Source organism: Antennarius striatus, chromosome 10 (assembly GCF_040054535.1).
Source record: "Antennarius striatus isolate MH-2024 chromosome 10, ASM4005453v1, whole genome shotgun sequence".
Taxonomy (NCBI): Eukaryota; Metazoa; Chordata; class Actinopteri; order Lophiiformes; family Antennariidae; genus Antennarius; species Antennarius striatus.
This window is the reverse complement of record NC_090785.1, coordinates 11,466,731-11,490,584: the sequence shown is the minus strand read 5'-3', so window position 1 is coordinate 11,490,584 and position 23,854 is coordinate 11,466,731. Positions and strand designations below refer to the sequence as shown.

At 40.9% G+C, this 23,854-nt stretch overlaps 3 protein-coding genes across 6 annotated transcripts; all 3 read left to right on the top strand.

Moving 5' to 3' along the window:
- The first annotated feature begins 541 nt into the window (after window positions 1–541).
- On the top strand, window positions 542–2,965 carry LOC137603219 (protocadherin alpha-C2-like). Its single transcript, XM_068326459.1, has one exon. The coding sequence runs from the start codon at window positions 542–544 to the stop codon at window positions 2,963–2,965; it is 2,424 nt and encodes an 807-aa protein (XP_068182560.1).
- A 1,865-nt stretch (window positions 2,966–4,830) lies between these two features.
- On the top strand, window positions 4,831–7,242 carry LOC137603218 (protocadherin alpha-C2-like). The gene has a single exon (XM_068326458.1). It carries the CDS (start codon window positions 4,831–4,833, stop codon window positions 7,240–7,242), a length of 2,412 nt encoding a protein of 803 aa, XP_068182559.1.
- Window positions 7,243–8,103: 861 nt separating this feature from the next.
- LOC137602933 (protocadherin alpha-C2-like) lies at window positions 8,104–19,455 on the top strand. 4 transcript variants are annotated; one of them, XM_068326055.1, is made up of 3 exons: window positions 8,104–10,599; window positions 16,481–16,516; window positions 17,674–19,455. In XM_068326055.1, the coding sequence occupies exons 1-2, from the start codon at window positions 8,191–8,193 to the stop codon at window positions 16,490–16,492; spliced, it is 2,421 nt and encodes an 806-aa protein (XP_068182156.1). In that variant the 5' UTR covers window positions 8,104–8,190; the 3' UTR covers window positions 16,493–16,516; window positions 17,674–19,455. The 4 variants fall into 4 exon arrangements, 3 of the variants coding, with proteins under 3 accessions (XP_068182156.1, XP_068182155.1, XP_068182154.1); XR_011037221.1 differs by lacking the exon at window positions 8,104–10,599 and adding an exon at window positions 12,823–15,442 and having other exon boundaries at window positions 15,946–16,516; XM_068326054.1 differs by lacking the exon at window positions 8,104–10,599 and adding an exon at window positions 12,823–15,442.
- The last annotated feature ends 4,399 nt before the right edge of the window (window positions 19,456–23,854 follow it).

Genomic DNA, 23,854 nt, shown 5'->3' with positions numbered 1-23,854 from the left:
AATGCTGTTGCAAGAATTTTAAAGTGTTAATGTAAATTATTGGACGGAAATACCCGTGGAAAGTGTGAACGTAACAATGTGCAAAAACGTAATTATACTAACTATTAAATGAAGTTTTTATGCACCTATATTTTGTAGACATTTGGGATCGACGCTACATGATTACACTAAGCAAAATGTACGAATAGTAAAAGTAAATGACGTCAAAAACAGTTCAAGGACTTCTCTCTTAAACATTTAGAATAATTAGGCAAGACGTAAAGGATGGCGCTGTTTTCTCAGCAGAACACCAGCTCTGGGTCGCTGAGATTGTGAATCGTTGTCAGCAGCGCAGACTGTCTCCCGTCCGGACAGCTCCTCGGTGCTGACACTGTCCTCAGACAATGCAGATGCTCGTTTGACAACCGAAAAACCGCATGGATTAAAAGTGTGTAATTTTTTTTGGGTTCAAGATCGTTAACGTTATGTCATAACATTTGTAAAATCGTAAATCCTCTTTTTAATGTGTTGAACCAACACAACAATGAGGGCCGTCGTAACAATGGAGTCTTGGCAGAGGTACGTGCTGCTCGTGTTTCTTCTCTCGTTCTTCCGTCATGCTTCGACTTCAATGACTCATTATTCAATACCAGAGGAAATGAAGGAAGGATCGGTTGTCGCTAACCTCGCTAACGATCTGGGTCTGGACGTCAAAACACTGAATCAGAGGAAGATGCGTCTTGACATCATCGCTAATAAGAAATATCTGGACGTGAACAAAGAGACTGGTGAGCTGTACATTGTTGAGAAGATTGACAGAGAATATATTTGTTCAGCGAAGTCATCTTGTTTTCTCAGACTAGAGGTGTTCCTGGAAAACCCAGTTCGGATTTTTAACATTGAAGTTGAAATTTTGGACATGAATGACAACGCCCCGAGGTTTCGGAGTGACGCCATTCATTTAGACATCTCTGAAGCGACGCCGAAAGGAGAGAGATTTTCTCTCAGCAACGCAGTTGATCCCGATGTTGGAAGTAATTCAGTCAAAACGTACCACCTGAGTGAAAGTGAATATTTTAATATTGAAGTTCAGACGGGAAGAGACGGCTCAAAATTTGCCGAACTGATCTTAACAAAGGCCTTAGACCGAGAGCAGCGCGCTGTTCATAATTTAATCCTCACTGCTGTAGATGGAGGCACACCTGCTCGTTCTGGCACTGCGAGTGTCATCGTTCGTGTTTTAGACACGAATGATAATTCACCTACATTTGACAAAGAGATTTATAACATAAAAATACTGGAAAATTCTCCCACGGGGAGTCTTGTTATTCATCTGAACGCAACGGACTTAGATGAGGGGTCCAATTCAGAAATCACTTATTCATACAGTTTATATACATCAGAGAAAACTCAGGAAACATTTAATCTGAATCCCTCCAGTGGTGAAATTACAGTGAAAGGCATGTTAAATTATGAGGACTTTAGAATTTATGATATGGAAGTTATAGCAGTAGATAATGGAGCCAATAGTTTATCAGGACAATGTACAGTAAAAATTCTGGTTGAAGACATGAATGACAACCACCCTGAATTATCAATCAAATCATTTCAGAGTCCAGTTGTTGAAAACATAAAACTAGACACAGTGATAGCTGTGGTTAGTGTCAGTGATAAAGACTCAGGAGACAATGGAGTGGTCGATGTTCGTATTCCAGACAATATGCCTTTCAAACTCAGGGAGTCCCCTGATAACTGTTATGAATTAGTGGTGTCAGAGCCGTTAGACCGCGAGAAGGTTCCAGAATATGACATCACTTTCACTGTTACAGACAGAGGTTCTCCTCCTTTGTCTGACAATGAAACTATGACGTTAGAACTGCTGGATGTTAATGACAATGTTCCACAGTTCCCTCAGTCATTTTATACGATACGTGTGATGGAGAATAACGCTCCTGGGGCCTTGCTCAGTTCCCTCTCTGCCTTTGACCCTGACCTCCATGAAAACCAGTATCTAGTTTATTTCATCCTGGAAAAGGAGACAGCCAACACCTCCATGTCCATGCTGTTCTCCATCAATCCAGAGAACGGGAATCTTTACGCACTAAAAACTTTTGACTATGAGATCGAGAAGGAGTTTCTGTTCCACATCGAGGCCAGAGACTCTGGTTCTCCTCCACTCAGCAGCAACGTGACCGTCCACATCATTATTGTGGACCAGAATGACAACACACCTGTTATAGTCTCCCCATGGCGTGCGCATGGATCAGTGGTGGAGGAGAAGATCCCCAGATCCACTGACAAAGGCTCTCTGGTTGCCAAGGTGATAGCGTTAGACGTGGACTCTGTGCACAACTCTCGGATTACCTACCAGTTTCTGCGGGTGCCTGACGCCACCTTGTTCAGTCTGGACCAATACAACGGAGAGATCCGGACTATGAGGATGTTCAGTTACAGAGATCCACGACATCTGCAACTGGTTGTTGTTGCCAAGGACAACGGCGAGCCTGCTCTCTCTGCTACAGTCACCATCAAGCTGTCCACAGTGGAGACTGCTGTGAAGGCCTACTCTGACATGACTGAGGTGCCTCTCCAATACGACATCTTTTCAGACCTGAACCTGTATCTGGTCATCGGTCTGGGTTCGGTGTCATTTCTCCTATTGATCACCATATTGGTCACCATCGTGCTGAAGTGTCAGAAACCCAAGGCCAGCAAAGCAGCTCCTCCCTGCAGGAACAGTGTGATCAGTGAGAGGAACTCCACCATCGCAGATTCCACTCTGGTGTCCAACGATGCCTACTGGTACAGTCTGTTTCTGGCAGAGACCAGGAAAGGAAAGCTGGTGGTTAGACAGCCTGTGCCAAAGGGCTCCAGATACATCGTGTCCAGCATACCGAGAGGAACAGGACTGACAGACACCAGTGACTCAGCAGCTTCTACTCTGCAGGTGAGAGACCAACGATTTTGCCAGCTGCTTTTGATATGAAGTGAATTTTTTTTTACGTTTGACTTCATTTGAAGTCATTCAGCTTCAATGAGTAAACCTTGTTGTATCATATTGTGAGGGTTACATATCCGGTGCTTGATAACGCTCGAGAAAAATATAACCGGAAGGAAAGAGATCTGTTCCGGAAACAACGGTTTATCGTTCGGACCCGTCCGCAGCTTGCAAATCAACATCAACCGTGTGTCAGTGATTTTATTTATATATTTATTTGGTGAATCACATGTCTCATAATTAACCAATGGGAGAATGACAGAAGTTAGACAAAGGAAAATGTGTGGCAATATAACCAAATATCAACTTGCCCTTCCTTTAATGATAGACAAACGAGGAGATCAGATTCAAAGGTTACTGTACAGGAATTTATTTAGGGTCTGGCAGTAGTATGCTGCCTAAAGTTAAAAAAAAAAAAAACTTTTATGGACTGGAGCGTAACTCCCCTTTAAATCAAAATATATCATATGAAAATAAACTTTGAATAACTTAGAAAAAAAATGTATTAAAATATATAAAATAAATTCTCTTTAACCATTCCCCCCCCAGGATTTATCAAAACGAATCTGTCCCTCTTATTCTGATAAAGAACGGTTCTTCCTTTCCACAAATCGTGACGATCCACTCTTTATGCAGGAAAGGAAAACAAAAAAAATTTTGGGTACCCAACAAAAAATTACTATAGAGCTCTATAGAGAAGAAAACAATAATTTTCTAGTACTCAATGTGTCTCCTAGCAGAGCTAGGTGATCGCTCGCAGCAGGTCCCGACACACAGCAAGCCTCTAGCCGGCTCCGGTCCACTCACGCTGGTTTCCTCAACGAATAGAGGTGGGGTCGCTACACGGAAGACGCTGACTCTTTTTTAGTCTCTCTGTGAATCAATTGACAACCTGCTATTTTCTCCCGCTTTTTTTGATCACCTGTTCCACAGCCGTAAAGCAGAGCGTTACTGTTGTGATTCCTAAAGAGACAGTGTACCTGTCAACACTGCACAACAGGCTGGCTAAATATTAACCCCTGGGTTACAGCAACACAGGAGGTAACGTCAGCAATTAAAAAAAAATGCTATTGTAACTATTTTAAAGTAAAAATCTATGTTAAGGCGTGTAGGTGGAAGAAATCACTTCTTGGAGCGCAAAAGAACGAAGATGTCAGTGGTGCTCTCTTTAGACTCTCATGGGCATCTTTATTGAACAACTTTTAGCGGGTCACACAGCACAATGACAGCTTGACTACATACCAATTAGAAAATACAATGGAAAAAGTGACGTCATACGTCCTACAAAATAAAAGCTTCTTTTACACAGAGCGTAAGAGCGTTCTAAAACAAATACTTAACAATCTAGATAATGTTTATAAAAATAACGCTGTGGAAGGTGTGACTTTAACATTGAGCAAAACTGTAATTATAGAGGCAGTTAAACAATTTTGAACCTACAATTAATGGCTTCATTTGGTATTGATACTGAATGATGACATTCAGCAAAATGGACGGATATTAAAATTAAATGATGTTGAATGCATTTAACAGCATTGTGTTCAAAACCGTTAGAAAAAGTAGGCAAAACGTAAAGGATGGCGCTGTTTTCTCAGCAGAACACCAGCTCTTGGTCGCTGTGATTGTGAGTCGTTGTCAGCATCGCAGACTTTCTCACGTCCGGACAGCTCCTCGGTGCTGACACTGTCCTCAGAGACTGCAGATGCTCGTTTGAAAGTAAAACCCCTCACAGAATTAAAAGCGTGTGGATATTTTAGGGCTCGAAAATACTGAGTAATGTTCTGCATTGCTGGGATCGTAAATTTTATCATTTGATTGTGAACCGACGCACAACAATGAGGGCCGTGGTAACAATGGAGTCTTGGCAGAGGTACGTGCTGCTCGTGTTTCTTCTCTCGTTCTTCCGTCATGCTTCGACTTCAATGACTCATTATTCAATACCAGAGGAAATGAAGGAAGGATCGGTTGTCGCTAACCTCGCTAACGATCTGGGTCTGGACGTCGAAACACTGAATCAGAGGAAGATGCGTCTTGACATCATCGCTAATAAGAAATATCTGGACGTGAACAAAGAGACTGGTGAGCTGTACATTGTTGAGAAGATTGACAGAGAATATATTTGTCCTGTGAAGTCGTCAGCATCTTGTTATCTCAGACTGGAGGTGTTCCTTGAGAATCCAGTTCGGATTTTTAACATTGAAGTTGAAATTTTGGACATGAATGACAACGCCCCGAGGTTTCGGAGTGACGCCATTCATTTAGACATCTCTGAAGCGACACCGAAAGGAGAGAGATTTTCTCTCAGCAACGCAGTTGATCCTGATGTTGGAAGCAATTCAGTCAAAACGTACCACCTGAGTGAAAGTGAATATTTTAATATTGAAGTTCAGACGGGAAGAGACGGGTCAAAATTTGCCGAACTGATCTTAACAAAGGCCTTAGACCGAGAGCAGCGCGCTGTTCATAATTTAATCCTCACTGCTGTAGATGGAGGCACACCTGCTCGTTCTGGAACTGCGAGTGTCATCGTTCGTGTTTTAGACACGAATGATAATTCACCTACATTTGACAAAGACATTTATAACATAAAAATACTGGAAAATTCTCCAACGGGTAGCCTTGTTATTCACCTCAATGCAAAGGACTTAGATGAGGGGTCCAATTCAGAAATAACTTACTCATACAGTTTATATACATCAGAGAAAACTCAGGAAACATTTAATCTGAATCCCTCCAGTGGTGAAATTACTGTGAAAGGAATGTTAAATTATGAGGACTTTAGGATTTATGATATGGAAGTTATAGCAGTAGATAATGGAGCCAATAGTTTATCAGGACAATGTACAGTAAAAATTCTTGTTGAAGACATGAATGACAACCACCCTGAATTATCAATCAAATCATTTCAGAGTCCAGTGGCTGAAAACATAAAACTAGACACAGTGATAGCTGTGGTTAGTGTCAGTGATAAAGACTCAGGAGACAATGGAGTTGTCGATGTTCGTAGTCCAGACAATATGCCTTTCAAACTCAGGGAGTCCCCTGATAACTGTTATGAATTAGTGGTGTCAGAGCCGTTAGACCGCGAGAAGGTTCCAGAATATGACATCACTTTCACTGTTACAGACAGAGGTTCTCCTCCTTTGTCTGACAATGAAACTATGACGTTAGAACTGCTGGATGTTAATGACAATGTTCCACAGTTCCCTCAGTCATTTTATACGATACGTGTGATGGAGAATAACGCTCCTGGGGCCTTGCTCAGTTCCCTCTCTGCCTTTGACCCTGACCTCCATGAAAACCAGTATCTAGTTTATTTCATCCTGGAGAAGGAGATAGCCAACACCTCCATGTCCATGCTGTTCTCCATCAATCCAGAGAACGGGAATCTTTACGCACTAAAAACTTTTGACTATGAGATCGAGAAGGAGTTTCTGTTCCACATCGAGGCCAGAGACTCTGGTTCTCCTCCACTCAGCAGCAACGTGACCGTCCACATCATTATTGTGGACCAGAATGACAACACCCCTGTTATTGTCTCCCCGTGGCGTGCGCATGGATCAGTGGTGGAGGAGAAGATCCCCAGATCCACTGACAAAGGCTCTCTGGTTGCCAAGGTGATAGCGTTAGACGTGGACTCTGTGCACAACTCTCGGATTACCTACCAGTTTCTGCGGGTGCCTGACGCCACCTTGTTCAGTCTGGACCAATACAACGGAGAGATCCGGACTATGAGGATGTTCAGTTACAGAGATCCACGACATCTGCAACTGGTTGTGGTTGCCAAGGACAACGGCGAGCCTGCTCTCTCTGCTACAGTCACCATCAAGCTGTCCACAGTGGAGCCTGCTGTGAAGGCCTACTCTGACATGACTGAGGTGCCTCTCCAATACGACATCTTTTCAGACCTGAACCTGTATCTGGTCATCGGTCTGGGCTCGGTGTCATTTCTCCTGCTGATCACCATATTGGTCACCATCGTGCTGAAGTGTCAGAAACCCAAGGCCAGCAAAGCAGCTCCTCCCTGCAGGAACAGTGTGATCAGTGAGAGGAACTCCACCATCGCAGATTCCACTCTGGTGTCCAACGATGCCTACTGGTACAGTCTGTTTCTGGCAGAGACCAGGAAAGGAAAGCTGGTGGTTAGACAGCCTGTGCCAAAGGGCTCCAGATACATCGTGTCCAGCATACCGAGAGGAACAGGACTGACAGACACCAGTGACTCAGCAGCTTCTACTCTGCAGGTATGGAATACACCGAGTTAGAGATATAATTTGACACATGTGTCCACAATATTGCTAGATCCAGAGCGTCATACTTTTCAATATTCTTGAGGTATTGCGTTTCTTTTAATTTTTGGAAAATTTGAAATAAATTCACTGATATTGAAACTTTTAACAGATTATTTATCCCTTGTTTGATTTTATTTGAGTTGGGATCCTGTCATCTTGAAAATATTATAATCCTTTTTAAACAGGTAAAGTTGCTCCTAAAATATTTCCATCAACAGGTTTTCTTTTATCAATGTTTTATTTAATAACTCATGATTTAAAATCATTATTGCATCGGAATAGCACTCTGTGTTGCAAGATCCAAATTCTCCGAAACATCTCAATCAAGCAAAGAACGCAAGTTTTTACCAATGACAAAGTAAATGTTCATTGTTTGCATACAGCAAATCTAGTGATATATACACTCACTGCGTTCAGGGGAAATTCTTTGAACTCACAGGAATCGGTTATGCAAAAAAAAAAAAAATCAAAAGCCAAACTATAACAAGTGTCTGTTATCCTTCATAACCGTTGCACTAATAGATGGTCATTTTTCATCTTGAAATTCAAATGTTAAAAAAAAATAATGTTCCATTTACATGATGATAAACAAGACGAAAATCAAAGACAAATTCACACGTTTTATTTTTTCTATTAATTCTGGACATTTTTATAAAATTAGGAGGTGAAAAGGATCATAGTCTGTGCAAGTCGCTGTTCTGCACAAAAAAATTAAAATAAAATAAAACAATCGCTCACTGATGAAGTCATCATTTTCCCGATTGGTCGATCGAGGTGCGGCAACCAAACGTAGAACACACTCAAATCTGTGCTACCAGCATAAAGAAACGCTTTGCTTGAAAACCGTCGACGACGTCGTATATTCTAGAAATCTTTTTCTCTCCATTTCACATCGCGTTCCAAATCTCAGGATTATCCTCAATGGCTCTTCCCATTCGCCAGTTTTCCTGGAGAGGCTTCCTGACAGTATTTATCGTCGTTTCTGCCGTCGTGAACACGGTCTTCACCGTCACCCATTATTCTGTTCCTGAAGAAATGGAGGAAGGATCTGTTGTTGCTAATCTAGCAACTGATTTGGGATTAGACGTCAGAAGCCTGAATAAAAGAAAAATGCGCGTCGACGTTGTCGGAAATAAAAAATACCTTGACATCAACAAAGATACGGGAGAGTTGTTTATTCTGGAGAGGATCGACCGAGAGTTTCTGTGTCCCCTGAAGACAGCCACGTCATGCTTTCTCAGACTAGATGCAACGATTGAAAATCCAATTCGAATGTTCAATATTGAGGTAGAAATCACGGATATTAATGACAACGCTCCTCATTTCCGTCGAGGAACAATGCATTTGGACATCTCTGAGTCGAGTCCCGTTGGAGAGAGATTCTCTTTGAATAACGCTGCGGACCCAGATGTTGGAGCGAATTCTGTAAAGAATTATCATCTGAGCTCAAGCGAACATTTTTCTATCGAAATCCAAACAGGAAGAGACGGAACAAAGTTTGCGGATTTGATTTTAAGAAAAGCTTTGGACAGAGAGCAGCAGGCTGTTCATAACCTGATTCTGACTGCTGTGGACGGTGGAGTCCCCACGCGCACAGGTACAGCCAGCATCATTGTTCGCGTGCTTGATGTGAACGACAACGCCCCTTCATTTGACAAAGACCATGACGTCATAGACGTGACGGAAAACTCTCCGACTGGAAGTCTCGTGATTAAACTAAACGCCACTGATTTAGATGAGGGGTCTAATTCTGAGATCATGTATTCATATAGTTTGTATACATCAGAGAGAACCCAGCAGATGTTTACCCTGAATCCAGATAACGGTGAAATCCGAGTGAAAGAGATGATAAATTATGAAGATTTGAAGCTGTATGAAATGGAGGTCATTGCAAGTGATAAGGGGCCTAATTCTTTATCTGGACAATGTAAACTGACAATCCAGGTGACAGATATGAATGATAATCATCCAGAAATATCAATCAAATCATTTCAAAGTCCCATCAAAGAAGATGAATCCATAGACACAGTGATAGCTGTGGTTAGTGTCAGTGATAAAGACTCAGGAGACAATGGAGTGGTCGATGTGCGTATCACAGACAACATGCCTTTCAAACTGAGGGAGTCCTCTGAACACTATTATGAATTAGTGGTGTCAGAGCCGTTAGACCGCGAGAAGGTTCCAGAATATGACATCACTTTCACTGTTACAGACAGAGGTTCTCCTCCTTTGTCCGACAATGAAACTATGACGTTAGAACTGCTGGATGTTAATGACAATGTTCCACAGTTCCCTCAGTCTTTTTATACGATACGTGTGATGGAGAATAACGCTCCTGGGGCCTTGCTCAGTTCCCTCTCTGCCTTTGACCCCGACCTCCATGAAAACCAGTATCTAGTTTATTTCATCCTGGAGAAGGAGATAGCCAACACCTCCATGTCCATGCTGTTCTCCATCAATCCAGAGAACGGGAATCTTTACGCACTAAAAACCTTTGACTATGAGATCGAGAAGGAGTTTCTGTTCCACATCGAGGCCAGAGACTCTGGTTCTCCTCCACTCAGCAGCAACGTGACCGTCCACATCATTATTGTGGACCAGAATGACAACACCCCAGTTATTGTCTCCCCGTGGCGTGCGCATGGATCAGTGGTGGAGGAGAAGATCCCCAGATCCACTGACAAAGGCTCTCTGGTTGCCAAGGTGATAGCGTTAGACGTGGACTCTGTGCACAACTCTCGGATTACCTACCAGTTTCTGCGGGTGCCTGACGCCACTTTGTTCAGTCTGGACCAATACAACGGAGAGATCCGGACTATGAGGATGTTCAGTTACAGAGATCCACGACATCTGCAACTGGTTGTTGTTGCCAAGGACAACGGCGAGCCTGCTCTCTCTGCTACAGTCACCATCAAGCTGTCCACAGTGGAGACTGCTGTGAAGGCCTACTCTGACATGACTGAGGTGCCTCTCCAATACGACATCTTTTCAGACCTGAACCTGTATCTGGTCATCGGTCTGGGCTCGGTGTCATTTCTCCTGCTGATCACCATATTGGTCACCATCGTGCTGAAGTGTCAGAAACCCAAGGCCAGCAAAGCAGCTCCTCCCTGCAGGAACAGTGTGATCAGTGAGAGGAACTCCACCATCGCAGATTCCACTCTGGTGTCCAACGATGCCTACTGGTACAGTCTGTTTCTGGCAGAGACCAGGAAAGGAAAGCTGGTGGTTAGACAGCCTGTGCCAAAGGGCTCCAGATACATCGTGTCCAGCATACCGAGAGGAACAGGACTGACAGACACCAGTGACTCAGCAGCTTCTACTCTGCAGGTATGAGAGGGAAATAATTAACTTCAATTCATTACTCAGAGATGTACAAAGTCAAAGTCAACGTTATTGTCAAGTGCACTACATATGCAGGACATACAGTACAGATGAAATTTCAATCCTCTCTTACCCATGGTAAACAGGCAGTACAAGACAGACAGTAACACAGGCAGTACAATACAGGCAGGACAAAACAGACAGTACATCAGACAGTACAGCACACAGTATGAGACAAAACACGAGAAATGGTAAACATCTCTATACACTTTCTAATCCCATAGTGGAAGTGATGTGTGCGCCGTCTCCCCCCCCCCCCCTTAGACGGGGGAGAGAGAGGTAGTCAGGCGCTGGGGGGTGGGGGGTAGGACAGGGAAAAGTGAGAGAAGAGTTCAGGGTTGTGGCAGGGGGCAGAGCAGGGCGGGAGTTGAGCCTCCTGACCGCCTGGTGAAAGAAACTGTCCTTGAGCCTGCTGGTTCTGGCCCGCACACTCTGCTGCTCCTACCTGATGGCAGCAGGCTGAAAAAGCTGTGAGAGGGGTGGGTGGGATCACCTGCAATGCTGATGGCTTTGCAGTTGATGTGGGTGTTATAAATGTCTGTGAGGGAAGGGAGAGAGACACCAGTGATCTTTTCAGCTGCTCTCACGATGCGTTGCAGGGTCTTACGGCAGGAAACGGTGCAGGTACTGTACCACACAGTGATGCAGCTGGTCAGGATACTCTTGATGGTGTCTCTGTAGAAAGTGAGCATGATGGGGGGTGGGGCTTTTGCTCTCCTCAGTTTGTGGAGGAAGTAGAGGCGCTGGTGGGCTTTTTTGGCCAGCGATGCATTGTTGCAGTCCCAGGACAGGTCTTCTCAGATGTGCACACCCAGGAATTTGGTGCTGCTGATGCATTCCGCTGCAGCACCGTCGATGGTTACTGGAGCATGTTGGATGCGTGCTCTCCTGAAGTCCACAACAATCTCCTTCATCTTCTCCACATTCAGATGGAGATTGTTGTCCTAGCACCACATAGCCAGGTGGCTCACGTCATTTCTGTAGGCTGTCTCATCGTTGTTGTTGATGAGTCAAACCACAGTTGTGTCGTCTGCAAACTTTATGAAGAGGTTGGAGCTGGAAGTTGGTGTGCAGTCATGGGTTAGCAGAGTGAAGAAGAGGGTGCTCAGTACTAAGATTCTTATAAAGAATCTTAGAGAAGTCATTGTAATCATAGTGTTCTTCTCATGTTGTCACATCATAATTTGTAGTCTTCCTGCATCTCATGCACAGTGAATACAATTTGTATTTTCTGAACATGTGGAAAAGAGTCAAACCTCACAAATGTTATTGTCAGTGTTGACACCCAAAGTGGACATTAAATCGCTTTACATCTAGGACACAATATTGATATGTGAACCGAAATAACCTCATCAGAACAATAGAAAACCTTTGAAGCCACATGGATCATCTTTTAGACATTGACTCTTCCATCATGTAACTTTTTTTTGAAAGTGAACATGTTATATATTCATTGCTTTTACTTTTGATACTTTTAAGTAAATGCTGCTTCAGCTTATTTTGAATTCTGGACGCAAGACTTTCTCAAATGTCAACATATCCTCACTTGTTGATTCTCAAAGTTATGACAACAAATTGCAATCTTCTTTCACCACTTCTTGTTTCTACTCTATACGGTTCTTACTGTGTGAGCTTCAAAAGGCATTTTGCCAAACAAACTATTCCCCATTTCCCCCAAATATTATCAATATTTGTTCTATCAGCTAAGAAGTGTCTGCATACATTAGGTCGTGGAAGGAGGACTTTGATAAGACGTTAGGCACACTGACACTATATAATCCGACGCCTTTAATAATCACAAATACCTGAACCCTTCATACCTAATGTTTGATATGGTTTTACGCGCTGACCACCGTGCGTAAATCGCGGACGCCGAGAGAACGCAGGTGCAGTGTTAAAAACACTTCAACTTTATTGAGGATTAAAGAATGAAGAAACAAAACGAAACAAATATAAATACCATAAAATGCATTATAGAGGGTAACAAAAAATTAAACACCGTATTTTTAGTAGTGTCATCTCCCAAACTGGGAGTAAACCTTTAGAAACAATCACTGGAAATTAGCAAAGGCTTATGTCCGTTTACGTCTTGCTTATTTGTTCAGTTATTTGTGGTTCTGATTATTTTTTTGTTAGTTTTATAAAAATGTAAAACGCTATAACACACGAGTACATGGTCGCTGCTCTCCATGAAAACACGTCCTGATGATCTCATCGTTCTCGCGAGATTCTATTGGAGAAACGACTGACAGAATTCATGAGAGGGAACGTCACTGATCTGCACTGAGGAGAGGTTTTCCTTGGAGATCGTTGTGTTGGGTGGTCCTTGGGACGGTTTTGTCCGCATCGCAACAGAATTTAAGTCTTTGTTGAAGTAAGGATGGCGCACCGTAACCGACTGTTACACAGGAGAGGGTATGTTTTTGATTTTCTCTTCATCTCTGCGCTAATGAGTACCGTGATCGCTGTCACCCATTATTCTGTTCCTGAAGAATTGGAAGAAGGATCTGTCGTTGCTAATCTAGCAACTGATTTGAGGTTAGATGTGAAGACGCTGAAGGAAAGGAAAATGCGGATAGATGTAGTCGCCAACAAAAAATACCTTGACATCAACAAAGACACAGGGGAGCTGTTTATTTTGGAAACGATAGACCGAGAGTTTTTATGTCCTCTCAAGACAACGATATACTGCGTACTTAAACTAGACGCCACAATTGAAAATCCAATACGAATGTTCAATATTGAGGTGGAAATCACGGATATTAATGACAACGCTCCTCATTTCCGTCGAGGAACAATGCATTTGGACATCTCTGAGTCGAGTCCCGTTGGAGAGAGATTCTCTTTGAATCACGCTGCGGACCCAGATGTTGGAGCGAATTCTGTAAAGAATTATCATCTGAGCTCAAGCGAACATTTTTCTATCGAAATCCAAACGGGAAGAGACGGAACAAAGTTTGCGGATTTGATTTTAAGAAAAGCTTTGGACAGAGAGCAGCAGGCTGTTCATAACCTGATTCTGACTGCTGTGGACGGTGGAGTCCCCACGCGCACAGGTACAGCCAGCATCATCGTTCGCGTGCTTGATGTGAACGACAACGCCCCTTCATTTGACAAAGACCATGACGTCATAGACGTGACGGAAAACTCTCCGACTGGAAGTCTCGTGATTAAACTAAACGCTACTGATTTAGATGAGGGGTCTAATTCTGAGATCATGTATTCATATAGTTTGTATACATCAGAGAGAACCCAGCAGATGTTTACCCTGAATCCAGATAACGGTGAAATCCGAGTGAAAGAGATGATAAATTATGAAGATTTGAAGCTGTATGAAATGGAGGTCATTGCAAGTGATAAGGGGCCTAATTCTTTATCTGGACAATGTAAACTGACAATCCAGGTGACAGATATGAATGATAATCATCCAGAAATATCAATCAAATCATTTCAAAGTCCCATCAAAGAAGATGAATCCATAGACACAGTGATAGCTGTGGTTAGTGTCAGTGATAAAGACTCAGGAGACAATGGAGTGGTCGATGTGCGTATTCCAGACAACATGCCTTTCAAACTGAGGGAGTCCTCTGAACACTATTATGAATTAGTGGTGTCAGAGCCGTTAGACCGCGAGAAGGTTCCAGAATATGACATCACTTTCACTGTTACAGACAGAGGTTCTCCTCCTTTGTCTGACAATGAAACTATGACGTTAGAACTGCTGGATGTTAATGACAATGTTCCACAGTTCCCTCAGTCATTTTATACGATACGTGTGATGGAGAATAACGCTCCTGGGGCCTTGCTCAGTTCCCTCTCTGCCTTTGACCCCGACCTCCATGAAAACCAGTATCTAGTTTATTTCATCCTGGAGAAGGAGATAGCCAACACCTCCATGTCCATGCTGTTCTCCATCAATCCAGAGAACGGGAATCTTTACGCACTAAAAACTTTTGACTATGAGATCGAGAAGGAGTTTCTGTTCCACATCGAGGCCAGAGACTCTGGTTCTCCTCCACTCAGCAGCAACGTGACCGTCCACATCATTATTGTGGACCAGAATGACAACATCCCAGTTATTGTCTCCCCGTGGCGTGCGCATGGATCAGTGGTGGAGGAGAAGATCCCCAGATCCACTGACAAAGGCTCTCTGGTTGCCAAGGTGATAGCGTTAGACGTGGACTCTGTGCACAATTCTCGGATTACCTACCAGTTTCTGCGGGTGCCTGACGCCACCTTGTTCAGTCTGGACCAATACAACGGAGAGATCCGGACTATGAGGATGTTCAGTTACAGAGATCCACGACATCTGCAACTGGTTGTGGTTGCCAAGGACAACGGCGAGCCTGCTCTCTCTGCTACAGTCACCATCAAGCTGTCCACAGTGGAGACTGCCGTGAAGGCCTACTCTGACATGACTGAGGTGCCTCTCCAATACGACATCTTTTCAGACCTGAACCTGTATCTGGTCATCGGTCTGGGTTCGGTGTCATTTCTCCTGCTGATCACCATATTGGTCACCATCGTGCTGAAGTGTCAGAAACCCAAGGCCAGCAAAGCAGCTCCTCCCTGCAGGAACAGTGTGATCAGTGAGAGGAACTCCACCATCGCAGATTCCACTCTGGTGTCCAACGATGCCTACTGGTACAGTCTGTTTCTGGCAGAGACCAGGAAAGGAAAGCTGGTGGTTAGACAGCCTGTGCCAAAGGGCTCCAGATACATCGTGTCCAGCATACCAAGAGGAACAGGACTGACAGACACCAGTGACTCAGCAGCTTCTACTCTGCAGGTACAAGTAGCTGCTGACATTATAACTATTTGAACCATCCATTTATTATTCAAGAAAACTGGCTGCTCTTCTATTAAATTGTTTCATAGCTAATTTCTTGACTGCCGTATTGTCAATCATTCTTGTGTGATTTAAATGTTTTTTGCGATGAGGAAAATTTCTTTAAAACAAATTTTTTTCAACTCTTTAGTTCAACATATAGCCAACTCCATTAAATCCATAAAGGAATGACATCATTAATGTGTGAGAGGGAATGCTGTCACTTTTCAAACGATACAAGAAATAAAATATAGTTTCATAGACTTAATCAGGATAAACCACTCAGGTAGCTGAAGAACGGTACTAACAAGATTTGTTGTGCAGTTCATGTGAAAATAGTTGTCAAGTGTCTGACATCTTCAAACACTGGTAATATTTGCAGCGTCGCGAAATTGTGTTGCAACAGCATATGATGGTGCTTAATGTTTTTCTCTATGGCTTTTCTTTCTTTCTTTTTTTAACAGCTCAACTGCAAATATAACCCTTTATTTGTATTGACAGCAGTAGCTCAATCCACTAGGGCGGGAGACTGGAGGGTGAACCAAAAAGTTTGAACTGGCAGTGAAGAGAACTAGTTCACTATCTGAACACTGGTGCCCTTGAGTAAGGCACCATCCCCTCGCAAGTTGTTCTTTGCGCACACCATGAAGGAACTGCCTGCATTTCTACCTCTCACTTTTGCATGCTTGCAGGCCCCGTGTGTGTGTGTGTGTGTGTGTGTGTGTGTGTGTGTGTGTGTGTGTGTGTGTGTGTGTGTGTGTGTGTGTGTGTGTGAATGTGTGTGTGCTTCTTGGTTTGTGGTAAGTATGCTTATCTGAAGACAATGATTTTGTTTAATATTCAAACTTGTTTTTCACTCAGTTGGAATGGATAACATTTCATTGATAGTGCCCTTGACACTGATGCTTTAATCATAAGATACGTACACAAATCATTCTATTTGTACCTGTGAAAATCTGACCAATGAACTGCTTGTTTTGTTTTTCTCCCACTCTTAAGTACCCTAAATGAAGGAAGTCCACTCTACAGCTGGAGGTATGCAGGTGTCTCATTCCCCCACACTGGATGCCCTTTTAACTGATTTTGTTGCGATTGAGTTGTTCTGTTTTGTTTGATTTGTGGATTCCTGTAATTTCGTTTAAAAAAAAATTCTTCCAGTGCAGGAGTCTGTTTTTTAACTTATAAATGGTCATTCAATTGACGCCACACACAGTTTACCAATTCTCCTTTATAAACCTTTTCTTGCCTGATAAAATAACAAATTTCAGAGGCTCATGCTATAAGCCTACAGAAATGTGTCTATGCAATCTCATTTCTACAATAATTGACAATGGCTTTATCAATAGTTTTTGGATTATTAACCTGTCTCAAAGTGGTTATGTATTATTACAAAGCAGAATGATATGTCCTTGATATTTTTATATTCATTTTAGGGGACAAAGACAGGCCATAGTAACCACACTGGATAATGCACAAAGTCTAACAATCTGTTTCCATTCTTCAGACAGTATAAAGTGGTGATCCAGATGATGTACTATGAACTAGTATTCCTTTCTTTGTCACTATTTATAGTGACAAAAGTGTGGGTCAAGTATTGTGTGTCCAGACCTTGTCTTCTGGCCTCATAGAGCGTTCGTTTTTGAACATAGACTAATGACATCATCATGCTGTCCCTTCTGAAGCTCTGTGATCACAGAATTAAATTGAATCGTTCAGTTCACCTCACAATTTTGAAATTTGCTTACTTAACATTCTACACACTCTTGTTTTTTGCTGTTAACACACATCAATCATGTACTGATATGCTTTTAACTCAATCACAATACTCTCAATAGAATTTCTTGCATGTGAAGTTTAATTTGTGTTCAAAGACGCAGAATTGCACTTTCAAATTTTCTGCCTGCTGTAGTGTAAATTCTGACCCAATTTTTTTGCACAGGAGTGAAATAGAAAACAGTCACCCAGTTACCTAGCAACCAGCCTCTGTCTAAAAATCTTGGGAGCATGGTATCCATTCATATAACCCCATCACCTCACCACAGACAAGGATGTTTTTCACCCACTGTCTTCTGCCTGAATCCCCTTTCTTAGTGACAAACACCAGCTGCATGAGATATGTCATTTTGGTCAGAAGGCTGTTATTGTACTGGAACTTTCCCAGGACTCATTCTGTTCTCTTGTGTCATTGGCAGGCATCTACCACCACCAGTAGCAGTTCCACATAAGGCCAAGATGTGAGCTGTGTATTGGATTGATGCTGACAGGAAGAGGGGAGAAGAACCATCTGTCCATATCCACCCACCCTACGTTTATCCTGCTCAGTCTGATCATTGCTTCTCACAATGTGTAGCCAAAATGGACTACGGTGACTGATCAATCACACAACCACACGAAAAGGCCAATCAACATTGTCTCTATGTCTATTTAATATGCATGATGAGACTGCATGGTTTCAAACATATTCAACCATACAAGAGGGTATATCCACAGAGAAGCAGACTGCACAAAAACAAAAAAATAAGCCTGTATGTTCTAAGAAGCCTCTATGTGGACATGGGAATGTTGAAATGCCTTTAAGAGACTGACTAAAGTGGGTGTTTCATTTTTAACCTCTGTGCTTTGTCATGTTCTATAATATCTTTGATGTGTATTATACAAGGTATCAATCATAGAAATGAAACAGCACAAATAATTAACTGTCAGAAAAGCACCAAAATGTGATTTTAAAGTTTGGAACAAAAGGACAATGGTATTTTATAATTGTAGTAGCTTTTAGCGGTGCCATGTTTGTGCTTGAATATGTGTTTTACACTGTATATGAGCCAAGCCTAAGTATATATGTTAAGTATGAGGAGATGAATTGAAGTTGAACAGTACACTAAACAGATGCCTTTAGCTGTTACTTACCTGCCTTTCAGTTGTTTTTGAATGGATAACTCAGTACTTTGACGACTTTAGTCATAAGACATTGAGCTATGCATTATCTGTAGATAGGCCTCATTGTTCAAAACAAGATTGATAATTGTATTTTAATGGGACCAATACTCAATATTACATATAAGTGTTGCATCGTATTTCTCTAGTTAGTCAAGTTAAAGTTTACAGTCTGCTTGAATTTTATGGTCACATGGGGGAGAGTGTGAGTCATTTGGTTCCGACTTCTAATTTTACTTTGATGATGAATAGGTTGGCAACTTTTTATAGTTGATGTACGTATATACAACACAACCATACACTTTCACTTATTTTAAACTAGATATTTTCAAACTCTGGACGTTCCTCAGCATCACTGTCTTCTGAGCTGTGTAACAATCTGAAAATTCCAGTTAAGTTATTAATGTTTACTTACGATAACAAACAGCATTACTGTGGTTAATTTAAAAGAATGGAAGCTGTGCTTGTGTATTACTGGTTACTGTACAAAGGATGGGATGCATTTCAAATGCAACAAGTAAATACAAACATGGACGTGACTGATTTATATATACATCAAATCATGTATCTGTGTGTATAAATAAGCCATATTCATGTATAGATTTAATGCCAATGTGGAAAGAACTCTTGTGCCATCATATTTCTGAGCCAGATGTGAATCAATGCAATAGTCAGACATCATACAGCCAAACTGCTCAGTACGACTCACATTTCATTATTTCTATAAAGTGGAAATGTTGTAGGTAAGCTTTCACAGTTGTTTTTTTGTTTTTTTTACTTTCATTGTAAAGTAATGTAGTATCTTGTGTAACGTGAGCTTTCTTTATGATACAGTCTAGTGTGTACAGTATTTTAAAGAAAAAAACAAAACACAAAAATTAGTGATGGACTTCAGAATTTCTTGAGTATTGCATAACAATGAATAGCATTGCATTGGTCCAGCTGTATTCCTGTTACATAAATACTGGTTCTGGTCTAGCTCAAAAGATGGAACAAAGTATGTGACAATAGTGTCAATAAATTAAAGGCCTACTTCAGTACCTTATTTTTCTGTTGTCTGTCTCACCCGTGGTAGCTTATTAAAAACGTGTTCAGCTTCATTTAAATAAAAATTTAAAAAAAAACCTTTAGGGAATTTATAGCCCTGACAAAATTATCTGGCCCACAAGGTGGGTTTTTTTTTCAGGTCAACTATACTGCTAACTTTCTGTGAATACATAATCAGGATTCCTGGACTTCTGTACTGTAAACACAGTTGAAACAGATGAAATTGACAGAATTTCCATATCAGAAAGCCTTATTTGCAAACTTGCAACTGTTTTCATGTGAGACTAGTACAGATGTTCACACAACTTGGGAGTCAAGATTAAATGTCAATCTTGAGCTATAGTGATCCACAAACTTACAATGAATAGTGATAGGTTAAAGTTTAAAGATAAGCTTAAAGACCAAAACTTACCGGTGTTGTTTCTTTTTTCTCACTAGTACTAGGATAGTATTGGAGATAAAGTCAGAGAGGCCAGACTGAGATGGTTTGGACATGTCCAGAGGAGAGATAGTGAATATATTGGTAGAAGGATGCTGAGTTTTGAACTGCCAGGCAGGAGGCCTAGAGGAAGACCAAAGAGGAGGTTTATGGATATAGTGAAAGAGGACATGAAGGTAGTTGGTGCGAGAGAAGAGGATGCAGAAGACAGGGTTAGATGGAGGCAACTGATTCACTGTGGCGACCCCTGAAGGGAAAAGCTGAAAGGAAAAGAAGACGACGACTAGGATAGTATTAATACCAAATTAAAATATATTCAAAATATATTCAATTTAAAGGAACTCTAGGTTCTTACTCATCCAGGTCATGGTTACCCAAAGTTGTTTCAGAACTGAAGAAGCCTCTTGGATGAGAGGTGAAATGTCTTCAAGGATTTTTTTAAAGTCCAGTGGATTAATTCAAACAACTTTGAATATTTAAAGGATCTGTTGTTTCCTTTGATTATCACTTAAGGAAAAAATGGGTATGTTTAAGGGGTTTCTGAATAATCAGAAATTTATCAATTTACATCAAACTGAAAAATTCTGCTTGTGCTTCCATCTGACAGTCAAAGCAGTAAGAGTCACATGGACTGAACCTAGGTAGTGCTGTAGCATCACAGAAGAATTGGACCAGGTGAGTGTGGGAGTAACAGGTTAATTGCGGGATAATTTAAATAGCTAGACCATGCTTTTCTCTCACAACAGGTTAAGTAATCTGAGCATTTTACTATCCAGTCATAATTTTATTTCAAATTTAAATTAACCAGTGTACATTCAGATGATCTTGTAAGCAGTCCCACATTTTCCTACTTAATACTATTGGTAACTCTTTTCAGTGAATCTGACATGCTTCGACACGTTTTTAACATCCACCAGAACACAACTATTTCTTTCCAAATATTTATGAGGCCAAACAGTTTTTCCCATGCACTGAATTTTGGTAAAGTATCTCAATCACTACTTATTTTTGTTGATATGTACCCATTTCATTACAATCAAAGATATGAATGGCAGTACTACATAGTGGCCAATAGCTGTTGTCCACTTTAGGAAAGTAAAGACTTTTCTTCTTTTATTTATGAAGATTTTTCTTTTAATTGGGTGATTTTAAGCAGTTCAAGTGCAGAATATGTACAGTATGTTGTAGTCATTGGATTCCAGGAAGAAGAAGAAGTATACTTTATTAAGCACAACACACACATGTTGATCTACAGTATTTCCATGTAGATTCTGGGGATAAAGAAGAATGGACACTGAGTGATCCAGGCTATGTAATGAGTTATATGAAATTTGGAGCTTTTATGTATAATGAATAATTATGAAAATGCATTTAAAGCCAACTCCATCCAAGGAAAATGTTTTTGGTACAGGTCACAAGTCACAATAAAACAATACATAACATTTCGCCCTTCAACTTCAACTTCTAAATTATAAACACTTTAGCAACATATTTCATAATCCATACAAAACAAATATATTAACATTAGCTTACATTTTTGGTAAATCATTTAACACAATAACTTTCTGTAATATTAATCATGTGGGAGCCCGAATCTCACTCTGTAGCAATGCTACCGGTCTGCCTGCAAGACTAAACTAAGGTTAAAGCGAACCCAAAACACCTGTGATGCACCTGCCGACTTGGCGGCATTTTCACGATTTACAAAGTTAACAAAAACACTTAAAACATTGTCACACGTTCTTTTTAACACTTTCCGTGCGACATTAACTCTCAACGGGTTGAAACTGGTTACTTTTACCAACTACTGACAGGTGAAACAGATGAAAAGTAGCAGTAATGAAGAAACGCACCGCTTGCTTTGTCGTTCAGGTTACATCTGAAATGTGGGAGGAGGGTCCCACCTTAGACAACCCGGGGTACACCTGCTCCCGTGACAAAGGTTCCACATTCCGCTGGCTACATTAACTACATTTCTTTAAATATGAACGTTAAATAAATGAATATAATTCAAAACAAATAGACACAACTGTGGTCGCACAATTTTGGGTGTACCACATTTTCATGATTTAGCATAACTCATAAATCAGTGGTGTGTTCTATTAAAACACATCAAAATCTACACGTGGTATTTAGAAGCTAAAATTTTTCTCTGAGGTTTCCTGCACAGTGCAATCTTAAATCCATAACACAATCTGAGTAAAAACTATTTTTATGACCTACAATGTGAAAAAGTTAATTTACCACTATGGGATTCTGAGGCTGTAATTTATATATTTTGTATTTGACCAGTATTATACTACTAAGAAGCATTAAAACTAACATGTATTGGAAAACAGAAGCTACATTACACCTCAGCCAGACAATACCGATCACACATGATCTCATCTCCCCAGACCCAGAGAGATGAGGTCATGATAAACAGGGACAGATGCTGTCTTTATTCCAGCACTGAAAAAGGTCCTACAAACATGCGCACTGTACAAAGGGAACTTTTTATTTGTCTTTCAAAGTGATTTTTTTTAAACAAACGGTACACCGTCAACTTTAACAGTACTGCTGCGTTATAAGAAACATTGGCACAGAAATGAAAACCAGCTGGTGACCCATCCCTCAGAGCACGTACTGCTGAACGAAGGGGACGTGAGGTCTGACGTCATCAACGTCACGACGTTCATGCTGCGACGTCACGTTTGTAAAATATTCAAGATGGCTGCGCTTCTACAACAACGCAGTATTTGCTTTGGGTATGTTACAAAAGTCGGGAGAATACAAGTAAAGTAAAGTAGCGTCGGTGTGTCTGAATGTAAAAAGTACGTTTGGAATTTAGTGGATGGCAGGAATGCATTCCAGTCTTCAGGCTGTAATTTACTCTAAATTATTTACAGGCAATTATTAAAAAAGGAAAGTTTGATTTTTGATTTATTAATTATTATTTATTATTTATTATTTGTCTCATTACTTTTGGTCTCTTAAAATGTGGGAAGCACATACAGAAACTGATGTACAGTAATTCCTATTCTGTTCACCAGATTAGGATGTAAATACCCCGAGATTAAAGGTGATAGTCTGCAGTTAGAGCGCAAAAAGGATGGATGGATTATAGGATCATGTATCATGGAGACTAAATATAAATTTATTTCTCATTATTGTCAAAATCAAAGAAAAAATATACTGTGAACTCTAAAGATTGATGGCTAATGGGATTCGGTAATACATATTAACATTCACCAGAAAGTATATTTTTGTATTGTGACAGTAAATGTTTTATTGAAGAAACAGAATTTAATGACACACTTGTTGACTAGAGTATATTGAATTGTTTCATATTGTCCCCTGTGGATTAAATGTGAACTAAAGCACTACAGCAATTCAAATATATTTTCAATTTGGATTTTCTTCATTTGTGTTTCAATTTTTGTTTTGAAATAAGTGCATGTGGACTTAGAATGCTTTATTAAAAGTAAAAGGGCAGTCTGTTGATTGTATGCAGTACAGATAAAAATATTTATCCACAGAAAAATCTTATGCATGCACTGCACCATGCCACTGATCCACTGTTTGGATCAGAAGTTTGCAGATCAGACTGAAATCTGACTTCACCTTTCAAATTATTTCAGATTATTCTCATGAGTCATCAGCAAATGAACTGTGTCAGTACAGTGGTTCATATTATGTACATGTACATCATTGCATTATATGCTTCATACTGGAAAAAAACCCCGTTCGCTTCTACTGATGGTGAATTTGATTTTTTTTTTTTAGGTTTTTATTGCAGGCTGCAGATGATTCACTGGAGGAGAAATGCAAGTTATGTTGGTTATCTTTAATGTAATCCTAAATGCTCTTAACGCTTGCTTTTAAAATAAATCAAGCTGCGACATTTTGGTTTATTTTCTCATTTTAATGGCTTGAGTTTTGAGCTACAACTAACAGGTGTTATGGTTGTGTGG

What these genes read in the sequence shown, in the direction of transcription:
- LOC137602933 (XM_068326053.1), top strand. Translation starts at nt 13,034, where the DNA reads ATGGCGCACCGTAACCGACTGTTACACAGGAGAGGGTATGTTTTTGAT. An exon ending in CAGCAGCTTCTACTCTGCAG is followed by an intron (nt 15,443 to 17,673) that starts GTACAAGTAGCT and finishes TGTCATTGGCAG; the next exon opens with GCATCTACCACCACCAGTAG.
- LOC137603218 (XM_068326458.1), top strand. Translation starts at nt 4,831, where the DNA reads ATGGAGTCTTGGCAGAGGTACGTGCTGCTCGTGTTTCTTCTCTCGTTC.
- LOC137603219 (XM_068326459.1), top strand. Translation starts at nt 542, where the DNA reads ATGGAGTCTTGGCAGAGGTACGTGCTGCTCGTGTTTCTTCTCTCGTTC.